General features: G+C 45.6%; 1 protein-coding gene across 3 annotated transcripts; it reads right to left on the bottom strand.

Moving 5' to 3' along the window:
* Positions 1-11,367: 11,367 nt before the first annotated feature.
* Positions 11,368-22,126, bottom strand: Cby2 (chibby family member 2). 3 transcript variants are annotated; one of them, XM_034498826.2, is made up of 3 exons: positions 21,949-22,101; positions 21,567-21,647; positions 11,368-14,653 (listed from the first exon to the last, which is right to left on the bottom strand). In XM_034498826.2, exons 1-3 carry the CDS (start codon positions 22,021-22,023, stop codon positions 13,466-13,468), a joined length of 1,344 nt encoding a protein of 447 aa, XP_034354717.1. In that variant the 5' UTR covers positions 22,024-22,101; the 3' UTR covers positions 11,368-13,465. The 3 variants fall into 3 exon arrangements, with proteins under 3 accessions (XP_034354717.1, XP_034354719.1, XP_034354718.1); XM_034498828.2 differs by lacking the exons at positions 21,567-21,647; positions 21,949-22,101 and adding an exon at positions 20,830-20,910 and having other exon boundaries at positions 13,306-14,653; XM_034498827.2 differs by lacking the exon at positions 21,567-21,647 and having other exon boundaries at positions 13,311-14,653; positions 21,949-22,126.
* Positions 22,127-22,973: the final 847 nt, after the last annotated feature.

Here is a 22,973-nt window from a genome sequence, read left to right as displayed (position 1 = left end):
GCTGGAAGGAACAGATCCCCCAGGAGTCAGCGGAATTGTCAAGCCTGGATCCTTAATAAACAACTTACGTTAAACTGTTACCTTCTCACCCCTGTAAAGCACAGAGGGCGCTAAATGACCCAATACTACTCATCTTTCTAAATCCATGACCAACTCTGTGAAGGCTAGCATTATTTCCTGAGAAAAGTCCTAACAATGGACACTTGCTGAAAATTCAAGTTCTCTAAGTATGCTTCAACCCCAAGTTTCCTGTACCTCTAAGAAAGCTATGATTGCCCCCCTGTCCTTTGCAAACCAGAAAATTGAGTCCTAGAGAAGTAAGATAAGACACCCCCAAACTCCTAATTAAATGAGATAGCCAAAACTCAGACTTGGTCTGTCTGGATCCAAAATACAAAGCACTTGCACACTGGGCCACATGAAACCTCACGTGGCGAACACTGTAGGCCACTTTAGTGTCAGCAGTGAGGCCCCTCTTATTAATAGAGATGAAAAATGTTTAAAATGAGATCTCCATCCCTTGGAGCTATAATTACGAACCTTGAGCATCAGACAAACACTCCAAGTCCTTAAAAGGAAAACTGATCTGAATTATTTATTCCTCCTGTCATTTATTCATCACAAATGGTTCCTTCCAAAGTGTGCTGCAGTTAAAACACAATGGGGAAATCAAAATCCACTTCCCCCTGAGAGCCAACTCTGTACAACTGGATCTCAACAAACCTGGGATTGTGTGACAACTGGTTGTCAAGATAAGACCAATTCTAACAGTGTTTTGTATTCATGGAATCTGTCCCTAAATTCCACTGGGGTCATTAAAGACCATAACACAGAGTGGGGGTATCCAGTGGGACTCAGTCATCTATAGGCTACCATTCACTGAGCCTGAGATCTTGCCTCATAGGCATTTCTTGATGGTCTAAAAGGCTCCATCCTGTTTGTACTTAAAAGCCTCACTCCTCTATGCACTCTTGCTCTGGCAGGATCCACAAATACTCAAGGACAAGACTGTGTGATGGATAGATTCACTACTTAACTCATCCCTGTGACAGAGCACCTGGCAGAAGCAACTGGGAGGGAAGATGTATTTTAGCTCACGGTTTCAGGGTGGTTCATCCCATCATTTATGGGAAGGCACAGCGGTGGGAACAGCTGATTCGTGTTGGCAGGCACATGACACAACTGGTCACACTGTGGCACCTTGCATGAGAAATATCCTCTACAGGCTTGTGCATTTGAACACTCAGTTCCAAATGATGGAGCTGTCTAAGGAATTTTAGAAAGGGCAGCCTTGCTAGAGGAAGTATGTCACTGTGAGCAGGCTTCGAGATCTCATAGCTTCACCCACTTCCAGTTTACTCTCTCTGTTTAGTACTTGCCCTGCGGATGTGAGTTCCCAGCTTTCTGCTCTGGCCACCATGCCTGCCTACTACCATGCCTCCCTACTGCGACAGGGCAGTATCCTGTCGCAACCACAAGCCCGCCATTCTGCAAGTTGCCTTGCTCTTGGTGTTTTATCACAGCAATAGAAAAGCAACGGATACAATGACAGACAGGAAGCAGAAAACAGGACAGGGAAGGAGACAGAGTCAATAGACCCCAAATGACCCACTTCCTGTGACATGCTTCCACCAACCAGGCCCTGGCATCCTCCAGGTTAGTTCTACAGCTTCCTAAATAGCACCATCATCTGGGGAGCACGGTCTGCAACATGAGCCAGGTGCCATGTGTCCAGGAGGGTGAGTATACATTTCTATGAGGCAAAATTAGGGCCAGTTGACCTCACTTTGGGACTTTCTTATATCTCATTTGTGGCCCCTTCAATGGAGGCTGGAAGTCCTCAGTCTTTAACTAATACTTGGCCGTATTTACTTCTAGAGCACCACACCAGACCAACACTGCCTCTCGAAGCTTTGCTAAAACTGGGCTCCTCTCTCCCCTTCCCCTAGGATCCTCCTCCCTGCCTTATGCTACTGAGCACTAAACATGGAAGTGGCCTTTCTCAGAGATGGTTTACTTTTTCATCATGACTGTCTAGAGATCTAGCACATAAATTTCAATGTGTTTCTGACTGATTACAATTTCATTCCGAGGCAGAAAGCTGGGAGGGAGATGGCCATCCGAGCAGATAGAAGAGTGACTCCTAAAAGAATATGCCCGTGCTTTAACTCCCGGGGCCTGTGGAAGTCATCTTATTTGAAAAACAGGTCTATGTAGTCATAACTAACTTGGGCTCTCAGGATGAGCTCATCCTTATTTAACCAGGTGGGCCGTAGCCCAATGGTAAGAAACTGAAGAGAGAGATAGCCCAAAAGACTATGGAAAGAAGAAGAAGAGTCTGGGGGAATGAAGCTATAATCCAAGGCATGCTTGCAAGCTGTTCCATGCTGGGAAATATAAGGAAGCACTGCCCGGCACACATGCACACACATGTATGCACACATACACAAGCACACACATACACACGTGCACACACCACACACACATGTATGCACACATACACAAGCACACACATACACATGTGCACACACCACACACACATGCATGTACACAAACATATGCACACACAAGCATACACACATGAACACACCACACACACATGCATGTACACAAACATATGCACACACAAGCATACACATGTGCACACACCACACACATGCATGTACACATACATATGCACACACAAGCATACACATACAACACACACACATACGCACACACCCTGAGAGAGGAAGTCAACCTTATGAGCAACTTGATTTCAGGCTTCTGGCCCCAGAGCTGTGAGAACAAACTTGTATTGCTTTTAAGTTGCTGCGCTTGTGGTAATCCGTTACCATGACCCTGGGACACTAATGCAAGTACATTTGTGAGCAGCCTTTCTGTAACCACACAGAGACTTCTTGCCTTCACAACGAGATAGAGAAGCAAGCTGAGCCCTTGCCATGGCTTTTCAGGAAAGGATTCATACTGTCATGGACATCTGAAGCCCTGGTCCCTGGTCTTGTTACAGAGAAGAGTTGATTGCCTCCCTACCAGCCTCAATGCCTCTGTGAGGAAGGAGTTGGGAAAGAAGAGAGAAAAAAAATTCTTGAGGTTCCAGCTTTGGGAAGAAATCCCAGAGGAATGAAGTGCACAGCCCCAGGACCTCCTTGAGAGAGAACAAATGTTTCCTAAGATAGAAGAGGCTCAGTGAGGGAGTGGTGGGATAAAGAAACCACAGGATGGAAATGAAACAAAGGGACAACTGCAGGAGGATGTCCATAGGTAGACGAGAGAAGACGTGTCACTCAGAACTGTTCAGTTGAAACAGTCGGCAGGAGCAACGTGGGTCACCATCCCTGCATGCTGTTAAGGCTTTCATCAGAATGAAAGCAAAACCAGTAGATTCTGGTGTGTGTGTGTGTGTGTATGTGTGTGTGTGTGTGTGTGTGTCTGTGCGCACGCGCGCGTGTGCGTGTGATTAAGTGGTTCCTGGTAGAGAATAATGAATAATGAACTTTTCTACAGGATGTACATACACAGCATGGAGAGGTAGAGCCAGAAGGTGTCTATATACTGTCTGCTAGGTACACATACACACACACACACACACACACACACACACACACACACACACTTGATTGGGGGTGGGTTTTCCTAAAACTCACTAATTGTTTCTTTCACACTCAGCTTTCCTCTGGGTACTAGTCAGGGTTAGCACAATGTACTCTATCTGTGGGGCATTCAAGTTACTCCAAAAACAATTTTGGCAGCCATCAATCTCTGACTTCCAGAACCCAGGAGTCCTCCTAGGGGGCCTTAGAGATCACATGAAGATGGAGTTGTGGACGTGCTGCACAGCTGATCCTATCTCCATGTCTTATTTCATCTCTCTCCATCCACCAGGGCCGCCCAGAGAGCAGGGAAATCTATCTTGACAGCCACCAGTGTCTGCTGGGTGGGGCCCTGGCCACAGTGTACTTACTCATGGCGTCTATAAAATAGTGAGCAGGTGAGGTTCGTGGCCTGGCCTTCAGGGGCTCAGTTCAAGATCATCACAGATGGTTGTGCCAGAGCACATAGTTTGCCTTCTTTGGTGTCTTAGCTTCCTTTCCTGTTGCTATGATTACTCAGAGAAGAGAAGCTTAAGGGAGGAAGGCTTACTCTGCCTCACAGTTCAAGGGAGCAACAGTCCATCACAGGGAGGTCAAGGCGGCAGAGGCATGAAACACCTTGTCTCAGCACAGCCCACTCTGGACAGAGAACAAGGAGTGCATGCTGCTTCTCGACTTTGTCTCTCCACGTACACAGCCCAGGCTCCTAGCTTACCCACAGTGGGCGAGACCTCTTTCCTAAATGAACAGCATCGAGAAAACCTCCCACAGGCATGCCAGAGGCCAGTCTCCAGTCGATTCCAGATTCAGTCAAGTTTACAAGTGATACCATCACTCCAGAATGAGAGGTTATGCAAAGTCCATTTACTGGATGAATCTTATCAGCAGACACTAATGTGCTTCACTCTCCCATTGTCAATATCATCTGAATTGAAGATAGGAGACACACAGAAAGAACGCAGGACTCACTACCATACTGTTTCTCTCTGTGACAGAAGAGGAGCATGTCGCTGGGTCTTTGCTACTTACATTCCCAAGATGAGTAAGTAGTTCCCATTTAGAGTGTTAAGACCGTTCACCCCTGTGACCCTGATGGCCTCCAACCTCCAGCCTGTAGATGTGTCTGTCCTGGTTTGCAACCCATGTCCTCTTACCTTCTCCTTAACACTCAGTCTTAGCTACCCCAGGGCCTTTGAATGTATTTTCCTGCTGGGAAAAGTCTCTCATACTCTTCACATGACAACTTTTTCTCTCCATTTAAGTCTCAGACAGATGTCACACGGGAGCCCACAGGGATCCTACTTCTGCTTTCAAATTCAACAAATAAAGTTCTCAGAAACCATCATGTCTCTCCTTATGGGAGGGAAGCTTTAAAACTAAAAATTAACTATTCCTTTTAGATTCATAAAACCGAAGTCACCCAATCATAGAAAACCTCTGCATCAGAAACCAAAGGGAGACAAACAGAGTGAAGTCCCAAAGCACCAGAACCAAAGCTTCCTCTGGAAATTGAGGCTGCATACAAAAATCTGGATCATAATTGATACATCACTGGAACTTTAAAGTAGTCACTTCTGAGACTTGAGAATCTCTGGAGAGTGAGTAGGGACACAGGGTTAGAGAGATGGTTCAGTTACTGAGAGCACTGGCTGCTCTTGCAAAGAACCAGGGTGTTGTTCCCAACACGTAGATGACAACTCACAATGGTCTATACCTCCAGTTCCAGGGAATCCACTGCTCTCATTGGACTTCCACAGGCACCAGACATGCAGATAATCATATAAAATTAAAAATTGTTAGGAGCCGAGTGAGCGTGATGGCATTCGCCATTCCAAGATGGCGCGGGCATCCTGTCCTCCCACTAGTAAACAACTGACTGCGCAGGTGCAAAAGGCAAAAAGTGCACCAAAGTCACTGCCCATCCCAGGGCGTATTATGGGTAATGAGTGAACAGCCAATCAGAAGTGAACACGTTACTCTAGGGTGTATATAAGCAGTGCCTTTTCCGGGCTTTCCGTCTTTCCGCTTCTGCTTATACAAGAATAAAGCCTTTTTTTTTTTGTAGTAACCACCCGAACACTGCCTCACGTGTCTCTTTTGCGGGCTCGGAAGAAGGGGACACGGAGGGGCTCGGAACAAAAAATAAACCAATCTTTAAAACAGGAAAAAAAAAAAAACCCTCTAGGGGCGAAATCATAAGCACACCCCATCTTCATGTTGTTGGAGTTTTATCTTCAAAAACCTGCCCAGGTTTACACACACACACACACACACACACACACACACACAAACAATCAGAGAAAAGCCCCTGGCACTGGGCCATTTCGAAATATGACAGTATTTTGTTGGTGTAGGTGGTGTTGCTACTTTGTTGGTTTTTTAATGGGGTGTGGGGGGGTGTCTTACAATATAGCCCAGGCTGGTCCATAACTCACTATGTAGCTCATGATGCCCTCAAACTCATGAATGTCCTGCTTAGCATCCTTAGTGCTAGGATTACAGGTGACGGCCATCACATCCAGCTTGTTCTATTGTTCTTCTTAAGAAATGGTTTGATTAAACCATAGCCCACTGAGAGTTTTAGCAAAGACTAGATTACCTAAAAGAAGAAAGATACCACATCCCACTCTATCTCTCTCTAGTCGTCCTTTCTTTCCCAGTGGACGAGAGGGAGAACTACGGAAAGCTGAGACCATGGGAGGATGGAGTGCTTTGCCATCTCTTTCTCTTGTCACATAGATCAATACTGAAGAAAACAACCACAGAACTGTGCAGTGGCAGTGGTAGCCCCAGTTCATGTACATCCCCCCTCCCCCCCCCCCGCAATTTATGTACTGGACTCCAATACCAGTGTGATAGTAAGTATTAGGGAGCCAGGAGCTGAAGGACAGCTTAGTTGACAGAGTACTTGCCATGCAAGTCTACAGACTCTAACAGCTAAAACAATGTTCTCAAGGGTATGAGGGGAGAGAGAGTGGCACCCCAGAATCAGGTAGCACCCAGTCTACCCCAGCAATCCTCACTTGCCTGTCTGTCTGGGAGGAGGGGAGGCATCCCTCGTCACATCCGCTGCTGTTCAAAACACTGAACGTGGCTACGAAGCAGCAAATGTTTGCAGTCTCTATTCTTCATGATACTTCAGCATTTTGATGCATAGAACTTAAAATCTTAGCAAGTTATGCGGATGAAATTTAAATCCGACGGTAGGATTGAGCCTCGAGTTTTTAGCTCCGCCAGCCCACAAGTGAACATCGTCCCCGACCTCCAACTGTTCCCTTGAGTTTTTAATTTAATGAATATCTAACATGTGCTTGGCCTGGGGCTGGGTAGAAGATAACTAGGTTTGTCTTCAATGAACTCTTAGGCTTGAAGAAAAGGCAGACACACAGAAAAGTGTGTCTTAGTTATATAGTGAGGGCCAAGGTGACATAGGACCTAACTCTAAATCTAACCCCTAACCTCTAACCTTAACAATGACCTCTAACCTTAACAATGACCTCTAACTCCTAGCCATACTCCTAATCTCTTGCTCTACTCCCAGAGGAGAAGAGGGGAAAGAACAAACCAGTCATCCTTAGCCTGACCTTAAGCTTCTAGGCTAGTTTCCTGAAATAAACTATTCCCAATTGAGTCTTGAAAGATAATTAAGCATCCAAAGAGATAAATAAACCCAAAGAACATTTTAGATGCAGAGAATAACAAGGGTGAGAGTGGTACCCAGAGCTGTATTAGTGCTGCACAAGGCAAGATAGCAGATGATGGACCTGGCAAGAAGAGAGTGGTCCGAGCATCTTGGATTCTTTTCTATACATCTTCCCCACATCCTGGTGCCTGAAATAAATGACGCCCACATGAAATGGGGGGTTGGGGGCCAGGAATGAGTCAGTGAGGCTGCTCACAGCATGGCCACTCTTTAAGCTCAAGAAATCAATATGCCTACACAGCTGTAACTGAACCCAATGTACTAGTGAGAAAGCTCACTAAAAGAAATAACGAGCTATTAAAGGCACTAAAGAAAGGGTGTGGCATAGCCAGGACTGCATTTTAAATTGCTCACCTAGAACAGGGTTAAGAAAAAATAAAGATTAACAGGATTTGACCATCACCATACAGGCAGGAGTGGATGAGGCCCTAACTGGGTCAGTGATCTGACAGAGAAAGAGAAAAGGTCACATTCAGGAAGGAGGGAGGGAGGGGAGGGGAGGGGAGGGGAGGGGAGGGGAGGGGAGGGGAGGGGAGGGGAGGGGAGGGGAGTATGTAGAGTGCTTGCCTAGAGTCTTTTTTTTATTGCTATGATAAACACCATGACCAAAAGCAACTTGGGGAGGAATAGGTTTATTTTGTCTGGTCCTTTCAGGCAACACTCTCTCACTAAGGAAAAGTCAGTGCAGGAACCGGAGGAGAAGTAAAGGAATGTTGCTTACTTGTCTGCTCCCCGTGGTGAAGTGGAAACTTCTGGTTTCTTTGGAAAGTCAGTTATGCCAAATGATGTTTTGCTGGGGCACACAGGAGACCCTGTCTCTTAGAGACACAAAAGATATAGAGGAAGCAGAACTGGCCAGATTTGATGATTTCATGGTCATAGGAAATAAAGGAAGAAAGAGTGTAGGGTAATTGCCTGGGTTCTGTCTCATATTGAACAAAGACAGAAATCTATCCTGTCTAAAGATTAAAATCTTTCCCCATTCATCAGACCATTGAACTAAAAAACATTTTAAAGACTTCCTAATCCAGACAATCAAAGAAAGCTCTCTGAGGGCATTTGAAATATTTCTTTCTTTTTCTTCCTTAAAGTCCTATAAATGACAGAGCCTGCGATCGGATCGCAGAGGCACACTGAGAGGAAGAAAGGAGAGGGGAGGAAGCAACTAATTTAGTTTTCTGTGTGACAATGAAATATGAAATTGAGGTTCTGGACAACCTGAAAGATAGCATGTTGGAGCCCCACATTGATGGTCCAAGTCAACGGTTCCACTGTGTGCACTCTACTGTGAGCTGTGAATGCACTGTGTGCACTCTGCAGCTCCTGCCCTTGAGACGTAGACTATAGATATATTCTTACACTTCAGCTGGCTTCTTGTCGCCTGTAGAACATGGTCATTGGAAGTGACCCATTTTAAAGCCTAGGTTTTGGGGTGCTTACAAGCTGTTGCCTTGTCTCTTTTGGACCTATGCCTATGCCTGGGGTAAGTTGCTGGAGGGAGAGAGAGAACATATGAGAAACAACCAGGCATCCCCAACAGTCAGCCAGTTTCTAGAATGAGCCAGCCGGTGGCCTACCTGCTGATTTAGGACATTGGGGAGCCCAGCTAAGACTACAGCTGGCAGGGTAAACTCAGTCTGACTTGCCAAACTGCAGACCTGAGAGCTAAATGGATGGGTATTGCAAGATGCCCAGTGCAGAATGGGTTATGGTATAATGAGTAACTGATATGGGAGGGCACTATCATTAACTTCACTTTGCAGATGAGAAAGTAGTTCCGGGGATTAGGAGAGAAGCCAGTTGTCAGAGAAGAAAATGGAAATGGAAAATGGAAAACACTACTGCCACCAGGCAGTGGTGGTGCACGCCTTTAATCCCAGCAGAGGCAGGTGGATTTCTGAGTTTGAGGCCAGCCTGGTCTACAGAGTTCCAGGACAGCCAGGACTACACAGAGAAACCCTGTCTCGAAAAAAAAAAGAAAAGAAAAGAAAAGAAAAAAGAAAAGAAAGAAAGAAAACACTACTGCCACTGAAGCCAAGCTGAGATAGAGCACGTTCTCACTATATTAATAACCTAAAAGGTCCCAATCCACGGGACACGGGATTCTAATCTTTCCTGTAGCTTTGGCCCAATTCCTTACTGGAAGTAAGTAGGAAAGGAGAAGCCACCACACTTGTGATGTGCCATCATGTAAGTGCTAGGGAACTCAACTCAGGAGGACTGCAGGTCTGGTTCCTTGGAAGCCAGCGCCTCCACCAGGATGATTTAAGTAGAGTTATTTGGGTTCAGCAACAGCTGTTACCCAGCATACCGCATTGGCCAGAACTGGATTTGACCAGTGTAAATAGATAAACGGATGGATTCTAAGGCTTTCTAGAAATACTTAGGAGATGATTATCGGGTAACTGTATGGATGAGGAGAGGAGATGAGAGCCATCCAAACAAACCCACAGAAAGTAACTGCTCACCAAGGAGCTCTCCTGTAGCAAAGGAGACATTCCTTGAGTAGCAAAGGACCCATTTCTTAACAAACGATTTGAACGTCATGTTTCTAAGGGAAGAATTTCCAAATGGATTGAGCTGTCTGCAGATAAAGACAGGCTTACAGGGAAAGCAGCAGAAATTAAACCACCACTTGTCTTGACAGCACAAAGAATAATGTCACCTGCCCCTAACTTTGTTCCTGGTTGCAAAGGACTCCATTTAAGTGAACAAATGGGAAAGGAATTGATAAGAGTCCAGGCTGGAGAAGACCTGCATGTGAATGAAGAGTCAGTAAGATACAAGTACAAATTTTCAGTTCTCGGTAAAACATAGCATCAGATTGAGAGGCTCCAAATTGTGAATGGGTAGAAAATCCATTTCCAGCAGCAACTCCCAACACTGATGAAATGCCCTTGCTTCATAGTAAGTCCTTTCCCAACTGATGAGTCAGATACTCAACCCTGAAGACGTCACCCAACTTCCTCCATCAGACATTTATCCCGTCAGTCTCTTCTCTCCACTGATTTCCATACTTCCCTGTATAACACTGGGCAAGCATTGACTCTGTGATGATCGAAATCATTTTATGGGAATTTCAGAGCAAAAAGAAGAGTTCAAGAACAGAATTTATTGATACCAATTCTCTTGTGGACTCTGCAAAGTTCAGGCTGACTTATTATGGTTTAGTTGTAGCTTGAGTGTTTTATCCAAGGGGCACTTTGATGTCCAGAGTGGCAACATTAAGGGGCTGTGGAACCTTTAAGAAGTAGGACTGTTAAGCACTAAGCTTGGCAAGAACATATAAGGGCCAATTCCTGTGTTTAAGCATTTCCAAAGGATCACTTCCTTTTGCTTTAGGTTAAAAACATTTTGGGAACTGGAGAGATGGCTCAGTGGTTAGGAGCACCGTCTGCTCTTCTAGAAGTCCTAAGTTCAATACCCAGCAACCACATGGTGGCTCATAACCATCTGTAATGAGATCTGATGCCCTCTTCTGGTGTGTCTGAAGATAGCAACAGTGTACTCACATACATAAAATAAATAAATCTTTAAAAAAAAATTTTTGGAGAAAACTGAGCACGCCCAAAAGCATTCCTATCTGTCACGTTCTATGTCACAAACTCAGTATGTATCCATCATTTTAATTTGCGCACATGTCCTCTATAACCTGGAACTGAGAATGTACAGATATAAGTTCCATATTTCCTGCTTGAACTGTGACCTTAAATTGTATGCCCAGAAATATATCCTTCCCCTCTCCCCCATGAAGTCTGGGGCTGTAGTTTCTGTTACTTAGCTAGCTATTTCAGACGGTGTTCTCTATTGTCCCTGACCTTCAACTTTTAGCTAGCTAATCTTTTGGACGGGATCCAGCCAAGGCAAAGAGTAGTAGTTAACTGTAGCAACCAAGAAAGCCAGGGAAACCGATGGCCAAGTGATAGAAGACAGACGTGACACTCTCTGCCCCCAGGGATCATCAGCCAACATCAGTCCACGAGGGAAGAGAGAGCAGAGATGGCAAATGGGGGTAGGATGGGGGAGGAAGCCCTATGAGTAGATATGATAAATGACAAAACTGGGACCAGCTTCAGGAAGGCAGATCAACTTTACTTGGGGCGATTCAAGGCTTACATAATTTGGGAGAGGGGGGTCAGAATATCCAGGATGGGGAAAGGTCATCGGCTGAAGGCTTACAGTACTGATGCCTCGTTGGCATGAAGAAGCATTTCAGGAATCTCGGGTGCCAGCTGAACTGGTTCTTACCAGGAGGCAGGAAGTTGAAGCTGTAATTTAACTAAGGCTATATGACATTCTCCAGGTAGAGATGTCTGGAGGGTTTTAAACTCCCTAGACAGGGTCAGAGAAGGTGAAGCTTTGCTAATGAAGGGAATCCACCATATTGCACTGAGCTCCAGAAGGCTATCTGGACAATGGTAGACTCCGACCTTAATTAGGAGGGCAACAACAGGAAAGGTGGAATGTTTACATCTGTAAATGTAAACCTTTGGGACTCAATTTTAAGATCTACCTTGCAAAGAGAAAGCTTCTGCTATTTGATAAGGGCCTAACGTTGGACTAGAGGCAGATCTGGAACTGGGATGTCTAGGGGAAACCTTCCGATAAGAGAGAGCACTTACACTGTTCCACCAGAATTTAGATTCCACTAGAGCGCTGGCAATCGCTGACAGATTGCACTGCACTGTACGATGAAGCAGTGATCTAAAATAAATCTCCCCCACTCCATAAAAATGGCAGCTTACAGCTTCTCTGAGTCATGTTTTCATCCATTTAGATTCTGACCCACAGAGAAAGTTGACATGGCTACGTAGTATTAAGTTCTCTGAGCACGCTCAGCTCATGAGACAACAGCCAACTGCTGTTATATAGATTAATCCAAGCCAAATCCTGGAGACACAAACCTTAAAAGAGTGTGTCTTTTGTCTTCCTGTTGACTAGAATAAATTTGGTTTTCTCAAAAGACAAAAATAAACCCCCTACACCCTGGGGTTATTACACTGACTTAAACAGGTATGATGTTTTATGATATCCCAAATGATAAATTAATTTAACAAATAGAGGAGGAAAAACTACTAAGGCCCATAGGCCCATCAACAACCAGTTTCCATTTTTCAGATTCTGGTGACATAAGTAAAATAAATTACCAGCCTTCTTCTGTACATCTGTCACTGTCTACCCTGTGTGCAGAGTAGACACGTCACTCCCCCTCCTATGGGATTTCTGATGCTGCTTTTGGGGTAAACCTTGTCAAGTTCTTAAATCTTGAAAACAGACACCAAAACAACTTATTTTTTAGAGACCAGGGAACTGGCAGTGAGTCTCTTGGAAAGAGCCTGGCCTCATTGGACTGTCCATGAAGTCTCCATCTGGCTTTTTCTACCTGTCAATCAGTAAATGCCTTGGCATTCCTGTTCCCAAGTCTGTTGGAGGTGACAGTGCCCGTCACACAGAGTTCTAAGGATCCTAAGTGTCGCAACCATCATACAAAGACTGCCATTAGAGGAGTGGGTTGTGGTTCTCGGCTCAGTGTCTAAGGAATGTAGCCAGAGGATCCTAACTAGGGACTTTTGGTGCTATGACGAGTCCATATGGATCCATCAGTTTTTATAGATTTTGATAGGGGATATTGATGAGTATGGCAGAAACTCTGACTTTCAGCTCAATTTTACTCTAAAAAGTCTGTCCACATGCTGTGTCCTGTGCCCCATCTCTCAACCTCTTGCTTTTTATAAACACCCCCCCCTTTTTTTTTTTACTATGTAGCCTAGGTAAGCCTTCCTCCTGCCTTCACAATCCTCCTGCCTCTGCCTCCTGAGTCCTAAAAAAAGCACAGAAATGCACCATTATACCCAGCTAAGGGGAGAGAACAGGGGTTGAAAGATGAGGAAGCGGGACTGGATGAGATGGTTGATAAAGACGAGAGAGGAGAGGCAGAGGAAGAGAAGGGAACGTGGTAAGCAGTTAAAAGAGTAAGAAGAAAGGAGGAGAAGTCATAACTCCACACTGGTGTTAGCTGGCCCCAGCTTCCTCTGCCTTTATTGTGTGTAGGATGGCCCTTTCTCCGCTGTTCCACAGGCACGTGCTGCTGGGCCAACTTAAGGAAGACAAAGGAAGGTTGAGGATTCTCTCTGGCCTGGTCTTGGTGTCCGTGTCTACTGCCAAGGCCTCAGATCCTGCTGGGCTTTTTGGGATCTTTGCTGTTCTTGGCTGGCATGAAGGCATACAGCTCCTCAATAAGCATTTCCATACGGGCTGTGACCTCAGTCACCGTGTCAATGACCAGTCGCTGCTGCAGCTTCAATTTGTTGTTCTCCCACAGGGCCTTGTTCTCCTCCTGGAAGACTCGATGTTCCTCACGCAGGACGTGCAGAGCCCTGTTCTCCTCCTGCAGGAGCCGGTTCTCCTCCCGCAGGGCCTGTAGCGCCTGGTTCATCTCTCTCAGCAGCTGCAGGGGCTGAGCGCTGTCAGTTAGGTTAGGGCCTACCTTGCCATCTTCTTCCCCAGATGGCCCAGACAAGTTATTAACCATCTCCCTCAGGGCGCGCAGTGTCTTCGAGTCCTCCGGTGTTGTGGGGGTGCCTTTGGGCTCCTCAAAGTGGGAGGAGTGGTTTGGGCTCTGATCTGGCAGAAGCCCTGAGTTATGGGGCTCCTCCTTGGGTGCGGAGGTGGACTTCCCCTCCTCAGTGGAGGTTGTGCTCTCTTCTGCCTGGGCCCAGTAGGCCTGCCTCTGCTCCAGCAACTGCTGGAGGGCCCGGTTTTCCTCTCGAATGAGCTGTAGGGTGTTCTCTTTGCTACGCTGGGCAGGCAAAGTGGTGTTGTCTTTCTTCACCACTTCCTGGGAGGTTGTGTCCTTGCGCAGCAATGACGAGGAGGTCTGACTCTCCTCTTGGCCCAAAGTCACCTTGTGCTCTTCCCAAAAGACCTGTAGGATCTTGTTCTCCTTGCGGAGGGCCTTGTTCTCATCCCTTAGGGCCCTGTTCTCATCCCGAAGAGACTTGTTCTCTTCCTGCAGCAGGTACTCCTTGGCCAGCCTCTTGTGGTGCAGTTTATGGTGGAAGGAGGTGGACGGAGAGAAGTAAGGTGACTGCAAGCGGCAGTTCTCGTTCACCCAGCGCCCATCCTGGAAGACAAACATCTCGTCGCTGAGCTGCACGCGGGGAGGGTTGTAGTCTAGTTCCAGGTCTGCCTGGGAGGTGGGGCGCTCCATGGGGTCAAAGGGCATAGAAGAGAAGCGATTGAGAGGGTAGGAGTGCTGGCTGGCTACCCTGCGGCTCATCCGAGGTAAGGCAGCCTGCCTGGAGCAGCGAGGAGTGCTGTTCAGGCTGTGGAGCCTCAGGAAAGGCTCAGTGCCCCTCTGTGGAAGAAAAGCAGGGATGCTGTTAACGGAGTAACTGTTTAAAGGACTGCTGGTGGACTAAGAGGCCCGGAGACGCCTTCAGGTGACCTCCGGGGATGTTAACAAGGAAGTATAACAAGCCTTTGTAATTCTGGGTAGCATTCTTCTGAATTAATGAATACTAAACCCATGGTTCCTAGGGGGGAAACGGGGCCAGGTTCCTATAAGACTCTGGTCATAAAATTTCTGTCGACTGATCAAATAGAACACTGTACTTCTGTTTATAGAGACACCCTCATGGATATGCAGACTGACAGTGGGTGCATCTTATCCCATGAGCAGAGCTTATCTAATAAGCTTGCTCGGTGGGGCACAGCACAGACCCATGGGAATTAGGAAGAGTCTTTAGCCGTGTGTGTAGATGTCACTTTAAGCAGTGAAACCAACAAGAAGTACAAAAGTTTCAAAACCATGCTGGTATATAAACTGAAAACAAGACACTTTTTTTCCAGGATGAGCGTTCAAACAAGGGGCACCTGACGCCCAGTTCTTGGCCGCACACCCACATACAAACTTCTCTGTAGATCCAAGAAAGACCACAAATATTCTATGAGCACTAAGGCTGGTATAGTCAAAGGTCTATATATTCATAACTACAAAAATCTACAAATAGTTAACTATGCACTGCGCAGGCCTGTAACCCCAGCTATTGAGAGGCAGTGCAGGTAGGAACATAACCAGAACTTCAAAGCTAGATGCTCTACATAGTAAGTTCCAACCAATCAGGACTACATAAAACAAGACCCTGACTCAAAAAACAAAAAGCCACAGATAAGATCTAAGCATACGGTAGAAACGAAAGGTACTTATTTTAGAATCAACCTTTTTTTTTTTTTTTTTTTCTTAACCTCTGGCCCTGCTACTTATCAGTTATATGAATCTGGGCAAGTTGTGTGAATCCCAGTTTCTACAATTGTAACTTGGGATGACTACACCACCTTGAAGAGAGTGTCAGATTCCTCAGAGCTGATGTTGCAAGGCATTTGCAGAATGTCCAGCTGGTCATGTGACTGCTGGTCATGTGACTGCACTTTACCTGTATAATTCACTTAATCCCCACAAAGCTGGTAAATGAAATACTACTTCAGCTTGGACATCCCTAATCAGAAATTTTTCAGTTCCAAAGTGCTCCAAAATCTGAAGTTTTCTGAGCATCCACGTAGTGCCAAAAGCGAGAAATGCCACACTTGCCTTCATGCAATGACTCAGGTACATAAAGTAGTATATAAAATTATTATGAGCTGTATATGATATATATAGATAAACAGGTAGATAGGTAGACAGATTATATAGATGAATAGATGATAGATAGATAGATAGATAGATAGATAGATAGATAGATAGATATGGAGTTGTTTGTGCATGGGTTCTATTCCCTGAGAAGCCTCCTTTCCTCTCTCTAAAATAAAAAAGAAACAAACCTACCCCTTTAAAGGGTGCCTCCAGCATACAGCATACTAAGCATCCACAATGGGCAGATTTAATCGACTTGACACAACCTAGAATCACCTGGGGACCTCAATGAAGAATTAGCTGGGTTGAGTTGACCCATGGCACACCTGTGAGGGATTTTCTTAATTGGGTTAACTGATGTAGAAAGACCCAGTCCGCCGTAGGTAGTTCTGTACCCTGAGTTTGGGTCCTGTACTGTATAAGAGTGGAGAGAAAGCAAGCTAAATATTACAAGTATGTATGCAATTAGTCTTTCTTTGCTCCTGATTCTGGATATGGCTAGGTGTCTTGCATTCATGCCTTAACGTCCTTACAGTGACAAGCTGTGACCTGTAATTGTAAATCAGATGAACCCTTTCTCCCCTAAGCTGTTTGTATTGGGGCATTTTATCACAGCAACAGAAATAAAACCAGGACAGCAGCCACGTCATCATCTTGAACCTAGAACCCAAAGCAGAGGTCCCTAGCCCCAAGAGCTTTGATCTCAAAACTCCTGTGATTGAGTCCTACAGACAAGTTCTTGTTTCTCTATCACCTCTAAACGAAGCCTAAACATGGCTGCTGTGCCTGCTTCCTGGGTTCGTAAGAGGACAAGCAGTAGACAAGCCATCACAAAGACCAGAGAGTCCTGCTGGTGCTATTTAACAGTTCCTGTTCTAAACCACCATGAAATACTGAATATATATCTTTACAACAAGCTCTGCCAAAATGTGACCAACTAAGCTGAGCAAGGACACATAGATTCAAGACCCTGGGCTCCCATACCCAGTCTTCACAGACCTCCTGTCTTTCACAGTAGGGGAGTTAAGTCTGGTGAGTGATATTTTCAGATTTCTTCCATTGGCTGAACTAATCTGATGACCTGGGTCCTGACAAGGTTGGCACATTGTGGAGGGGGGTCTACCGAGTCTAAGAGTTTAAACCAATAAAGGGAAGTCTCTTCTTACTCTTTGGGACATGTTCTCACGTAGTGATAGAGACCAACAGGTGAAAAAGGACAAAGTTGGCTCCTTCATGGCAGAATGGGGAGCCAGATTGTAGGAGGGGAAGAGCATGTGGCTCTGAGGCGCAACATCTCCTCCATTAAGTGTGTGAGAGGTGACCGAGTGACTGTCTTCAGGAGCAAAAAACAAATAATGTGCTCATAGCTTTGACCTAACAATGTGTTGGTGCTGGGGACCCAGGAAGAGCCCTGGGTACAAACAAGGAACCCTTGCAGATGCCTGAAACCCTGCCTATGAATTGGAATCCTTCCTGAGACCCTCCTGGTATTTCCTATCTAATGAAGATGCTTTAAATCACCAATAAGTATGTAGCATACTCTTCCCAGGGATCCTGAGAAGCAGCAGAGCAGCCAACTGAAAAAAAGAAATGGAACAGAAGGCAATTGGAAAAGACACCACCAGACTCTTACTGCTGCTATATTTCTAAAGAGTGAAACTCTTGGGGTGAAATCTGCCCAGATGGTGTTATTGGGGGTGGGGTAGCCTTCTACCTTGGGGATGGGCCTGAGCAATGAGAAGCCAAACTCAGCTGACACTGCTGTGGTGTGAATGTGTCCTCTAAAATTTCATATGCTGGGAACTTAATCCCCAAAGTCACATGGTAATGGTGTTTGAGAAGTGAGACCTTTCTGAGGCTGATTGGATCATGAGAGAATCATGATCAGTCAATACATTCCTGGGTCAAGGGGATGTTTCGGGAGCATGTTATAAAGTGACTCTGTGCTTTGCTTGCTGTATCTCACCAGAAATGCTCTCCACCGTGTTCTGATACAAGGATGCTCCTGCCAGAAGATGACCAGGTGCTCTTGAATGCCCAGCCTCCATGCTTTGTAAACTGCCTGGTCTTGGGCATTTTGTTATAGTAACAGAAAACTGAGGAAACAGTACTGAACTTCTCTCCCCTACTTGTAAGACGTAGCTACTACCAGAAGGGATGTGCCCATGCTCCCAGAAAGTCCAAGCTGGTTGACCAAGCTTTTAAAGCACCTGCTTTGCCAACACTATTGAGGGCTAACTGGTAGGGAATGCTCAATCAGCTGAAATACTTGTAATGCATGTGAAACTGAAGGGCACCAGGGTCCTAGAAGGAGAAACCAAGGTGCTAACTTCACAGCTGAGTTCCACTGGCAATTAAAAAATTAATAAATAAATATCTCTCTAGTGGTATGCTTAAGTGCAATGTTTGTTTTAATAAACACGAACAGATAAAAAGATAATTCACAAGGTAAATGTGATTGGCTTTGAGAGAATGTTAACACTAATAACAAAGAGAATAAGAATGTCAGATGAAGTCAACTAACCTCCTAAAATCTTGCTCTTACACTATTCCAGTTGGCGTTGCCAAAAAAGAAGGAGAAAAAGGCAAGGGAAAATAGAGTGGGCACTGGGAAGTGCTATCAGAGGTCAATCCAATCAAGATGTAGATCTTTCATTGACGATCTAGCAATAACAATGTCTTAATGAGACTCAGAGTGCTCACTGGAGATGACCACCTGGGAAAGCAAGTCTCTATATAGGAGGAGTCGGGAGATCAGTGGCTCAGACAGGAAGTGACACTACAGTTTGCCAGCCAGTGTGCTAGAGGAAAATAGATGTGAAAACACTCATTCAGTGTGAGAAGGGAAAAAAAATGGAAAATCAATAAGACCCAAGAAAACCCAAGGGTTACAACTAGTGAATCATAGCATTTACAGTGTAATTGAGAACTCCAGCCACCCACCAGGGCTGGGAGCTGGAAGCCAGAGGTACTATTACAATTCCCTTCCAAATAGAATGAGCTCAACTCAGAATGGAGCCAATGGGGCACAAAGATGCAGGAAGCTTGGGGGTTAGCAATCCAAGGGAGGGGAGGGCAGGCACTGTCTTCTAGAAGCAAGAGAACGATTAGAGGTAGGACATCATCTGGCCCCAGTAAACAGGGTGAGAGGCTGGGCACTGACCTGGGTTAAATCCAAGTTCTGTCCTTGCTACCAAACCTCCCAATTCACACAGCTGTGAAATCTCTGCCATGCACTTGTGTGGCCCTGTGGCCAACACAGGATGCCAGCAGCACTTCATCGATATCCTTCCTCACCTTGTTGCTCATAGGGATCCTTCCTCCGACTATCTTGTTTGGGGAGATACAATGAGCATATAAATCTTCCTCACAGGCCTGGGAGGTAGGTCAGTTTACACCATCTAGTTATCCAAGACTACTTCCCACCTGAGAGGACTAGTTGAGAATATCCTGGCAGGTTGCCTGGCTTGTGCCCCCATGGCAGGTGGGCCTGTAACCATCCTGGTGGTCATGAATATATTCCAAAAATGATACTTACGTCCTTCCTTCTAGCTATCAGATTATTGAAACAATAGACCTCAAGAAATTTCTCCAGTAATCTTATGTTTGCAGAAGGTAAAGGCTGAAGGCTGGTGCCATCAAGAGAGAGGAAGATTCTCTCTCAGAAAGGGATTTCACACAGCCCTTATAACTTGTCAGACTACCCTGCAGGAGAGCCTGAGGCTGAGACAATGATGCTGGGCTGGACCACACCTCAACCAGGGCTGCTTAGTGATGAGTACCTCTGGCCCTCTATTGACACCCAAACTTCATGTCCAAGATGGACCTGGGGAATCACTGGACCTCCTTGTTCCTCCCTCTTCAAGTGTCGCAGCATTGAATAAATCTCCTCATCCTGCTTTTCAACATCAGTTGATTGCTTAGTTGACTTATTGAAGACAGTTGGCCTAGCCTGGCTGGCACTCAAGGCCACATCTGTCCATGAGAAACAAATCTCCAGTCAGCAGTGATCGCCTCATTCCATATTCCTTTGCCCTCCAAAATCCAAGTAGCTGCACCAGATCCTAAAGCCCAGGAAGTGGGACTGGAGGTTTCAGGGGACCAGAACCAACCTAAGACTTCTCAAATCACCTTTCTCCTCGACTGCTAAACTGATTCTGGGAGCGGAGGACGGAAAGCGGTGCCAGGGGTTGATGGACAGAGCTTTCTGATCTTTCTACAACATGACCATAATGAGGGCTTTGTGTCAGCTTTATTGGATTAAGAAACACCTAGAGCATTAGCAAGACACATACCCTCGTGTGGACTTTATTAGAAAGGGGTGGGGCAGACCCTGGACTGAATAAAACAGGTTGATCTGCCATGATTTGAGGCACTGGCCCCACCGCCACAGCTTCCCCTTCACCGTGGACTCATCCCCTGAACCAAGAAGCAAAATAAACATTCCCTCTCTTAACTTGCTTCTTGCTGGGTCACAACAGTGAGAATACAACTACTTTCAAATCCTGTTCCCAACCCCTTTCCCACTCTCACATCTAGGCTGGCATCTCCAGTTTGTCCCTAATATTCGGGCTGGTAAGGAACCAAAGGAACCATACCCATCCTCACATACAGTAGCAGACAGATGCGCGTTTATTAAGAATCAGACCTAGTAAGGTTCTTTGTCCTTCTAGAGGATGATCAGAACATAGTTCCCTAATATTCTGGCTCAGCTTCCATGAGATGAACAAGATATAAAAGTGGCTTCTCACTACAACCCTGTAAGGAAAACAAGTATCCAGGCTGTTTCCTTGCCTGGCTCTGTTTGCTGAGCTTGTTACAGTTACAGGCATACAGAACACCAATTAGAGAACCATCCTCTTTTGTACATACCTCCCTGGACCAAATTTTAGAGAAGTTACCTGTGCCTTGGGTCCCTCCATCCTACATTTCACCCCCTCTGGCTGCATGGCCCTGGTCTTCCAATGAGCTCTTGGGGGGATTCTGGAGAAAGCAAGGCCACCCCTTTGTGACATAGCAGCAGAACAAACAGTCAAGTCAAAGGTAACCCACTAAGGAAGCTGTTGTATGCAGGAGACCTAAGAACCACAAGCTGCAAGGGGTTTAACCATTCACTGGCAAAAAAAAAAAAAAAAAAAAAAAAAAAAAAAAAAAAACTGAATGTCCATCCCTTAGTACCCATGTTTGGTCCACAGCAAGGCTTAATTCTTTTGGCAGCTGCAAATGGGCCACATGCTGGGGTGTCAGCGCCTGGGTTCATCCTCATGCATAAGACTTCAATTCTAGTTTAAGCTCAATTCTAGATCTCCACAGATATCCAGAAGAGTTATACACCACTGTGAAATGAAGGGTCTCCTTTGGTAAAGTTAGATTTTTTTTCTTACAGTATCATCAAACCTTGAAAGACTAGCACTGAGGGGTTAGGGGAACTTGACCATCCAACCCAACTTCCTCATTCAAAGCCAGATGATCCCAAGGTTCAGAGAGACCATGTGTCCTCCTTCCAGACACACAACCAGGGAAAATCCAGCATGACAAGAATCAGAGCTGCTGACTTCCTTGTTCATTCTATAAGGTCGGGAGACAAGGTTATTGTAGCTAGAACTGGTAAGTTGCATCCTTCTGTGACTGTCCCTACCTGAGGTAGAATCACATTGATTGGAATTTCTAGGCTCTCAGATCTGGTATCTCTCTTTCTTGTAAAATTTGGCCTCGAATGCTGTGAAAAAGAAAAAATTAGATTTCTCCTTCTCAACCCCTCCTCCGGGCCTTAGTGGCTCACTTGAAATACATAACTACTACACTTACACCCTTCTTACAAATTAATTATATACCTTATAATAATCTCGATGTAAAGATATGTGTAGATGGTCCCTGATCAGAAAGAAGTCTTACTGATCACAGAACAGAAATCAATACAGGAATTAACATAAAACCCCGTTGAAAGTCTCTGAAGCAGAGATGTTTGCAGTTCTTCCTGGCTTTAAACTATTATTTCTATGTCAAGAAAGTAGCCATACCAATGTGAGGTGCCAGGTATAGGTCCTATGCATAAGCTGGTCACCAAAACACTCAGAACATTCCAGAGGTGACATCACAGAACAATATGGTGTCTTTCAGAGCTCATGGTTTTCTCTAAGCAGCTCGGTTGGGAAGTGGGCTTCTGTAAGCAGGAAGGGTTGTTGCTGGCTGTGCCCGAGTGGCTAGCCAGGGTCAGTGTGACACACAATGGCCCCAACATTCACACTTGTTTGGTCACCTCTGGCTGCTGCTCACACCTCACAGCCAGGCAGGTTTGAAACCTCCCCCCACCCCCTCCCCCTTCCTCCAGAGGTGTCCTCTTCTTTAGCTTCACTACTTGAGAAGGGAAAAACAGTAACTGTTCAGACCTGGGGAGGTTTTGGCTCCACTGAGGGGCCCTTCAGTTCCACTCTGATACTAGCTACATGGATACTCGCTACCAGAGGTTAGGGTTAGGTCCTACAAGCTGATCTTCACCTAAGGCCAATCTCAGATCAAGGCCACCTATACTTTGCAAAGATCAGCCATGAATACTTGTCTCCCAGAACTCAGGAGAATGCTTTCACTTAGGATCACAACTTTCCTATGAAGCAAGCAGCTCAGTAGGGGCCTTAGGTAGCAACAGAGGATGAGAGCTTGGAGGGGTAGCGCAGTAAGTGTCAGGCCTTCTCTGCCTCCCAGCATCTTCAGCGCCAATGTCTAACTCCTGCTATTTACAGGAATTTGTGGAATATCATTATGTGGGCAAATTCAATGAAACCATTGGCCTTTGATCATTTAACTAAGTGCCAAGTCCTTCCTAATTCCTCTGAGGTAGAAGTTATCTGAAAATTACAACTTTCTAACCCCCTGATTGTTTCCTCTGGAAACCATCCCCTACCCTCCTAGAGTCATTCCACTAGGTAGCGTAAGCTGCTGTGTGTTCCAAAGGAGATCCTGTCAGGAAATTGAAGGGTTTTAGAAGCACTATTCTAGTAAAAAGAGACAATTTTACAATTATATCACACGTAGAAGTTGCATCAAG

The sequence above is a fragment of the Arvicanthis niloticus genome, chromosome 3 (assembly GCF_011762505.2).
Source record: "Arvicanthis niloticus isolate mArvNil1 chromosome 3, mArvNil1.pat.X, whole genome shotgun sequence".
NCBI lineage: Eukaryota > Metazoa > Chordata > Mammalia > Rodentia > Muridae > Arvicanthis > Arvicanthis niloticus.
Note: the sequence above shows the minus strand (reverse complement) of the source record. Positions and strands in the feature narration are given on the sequence as shown.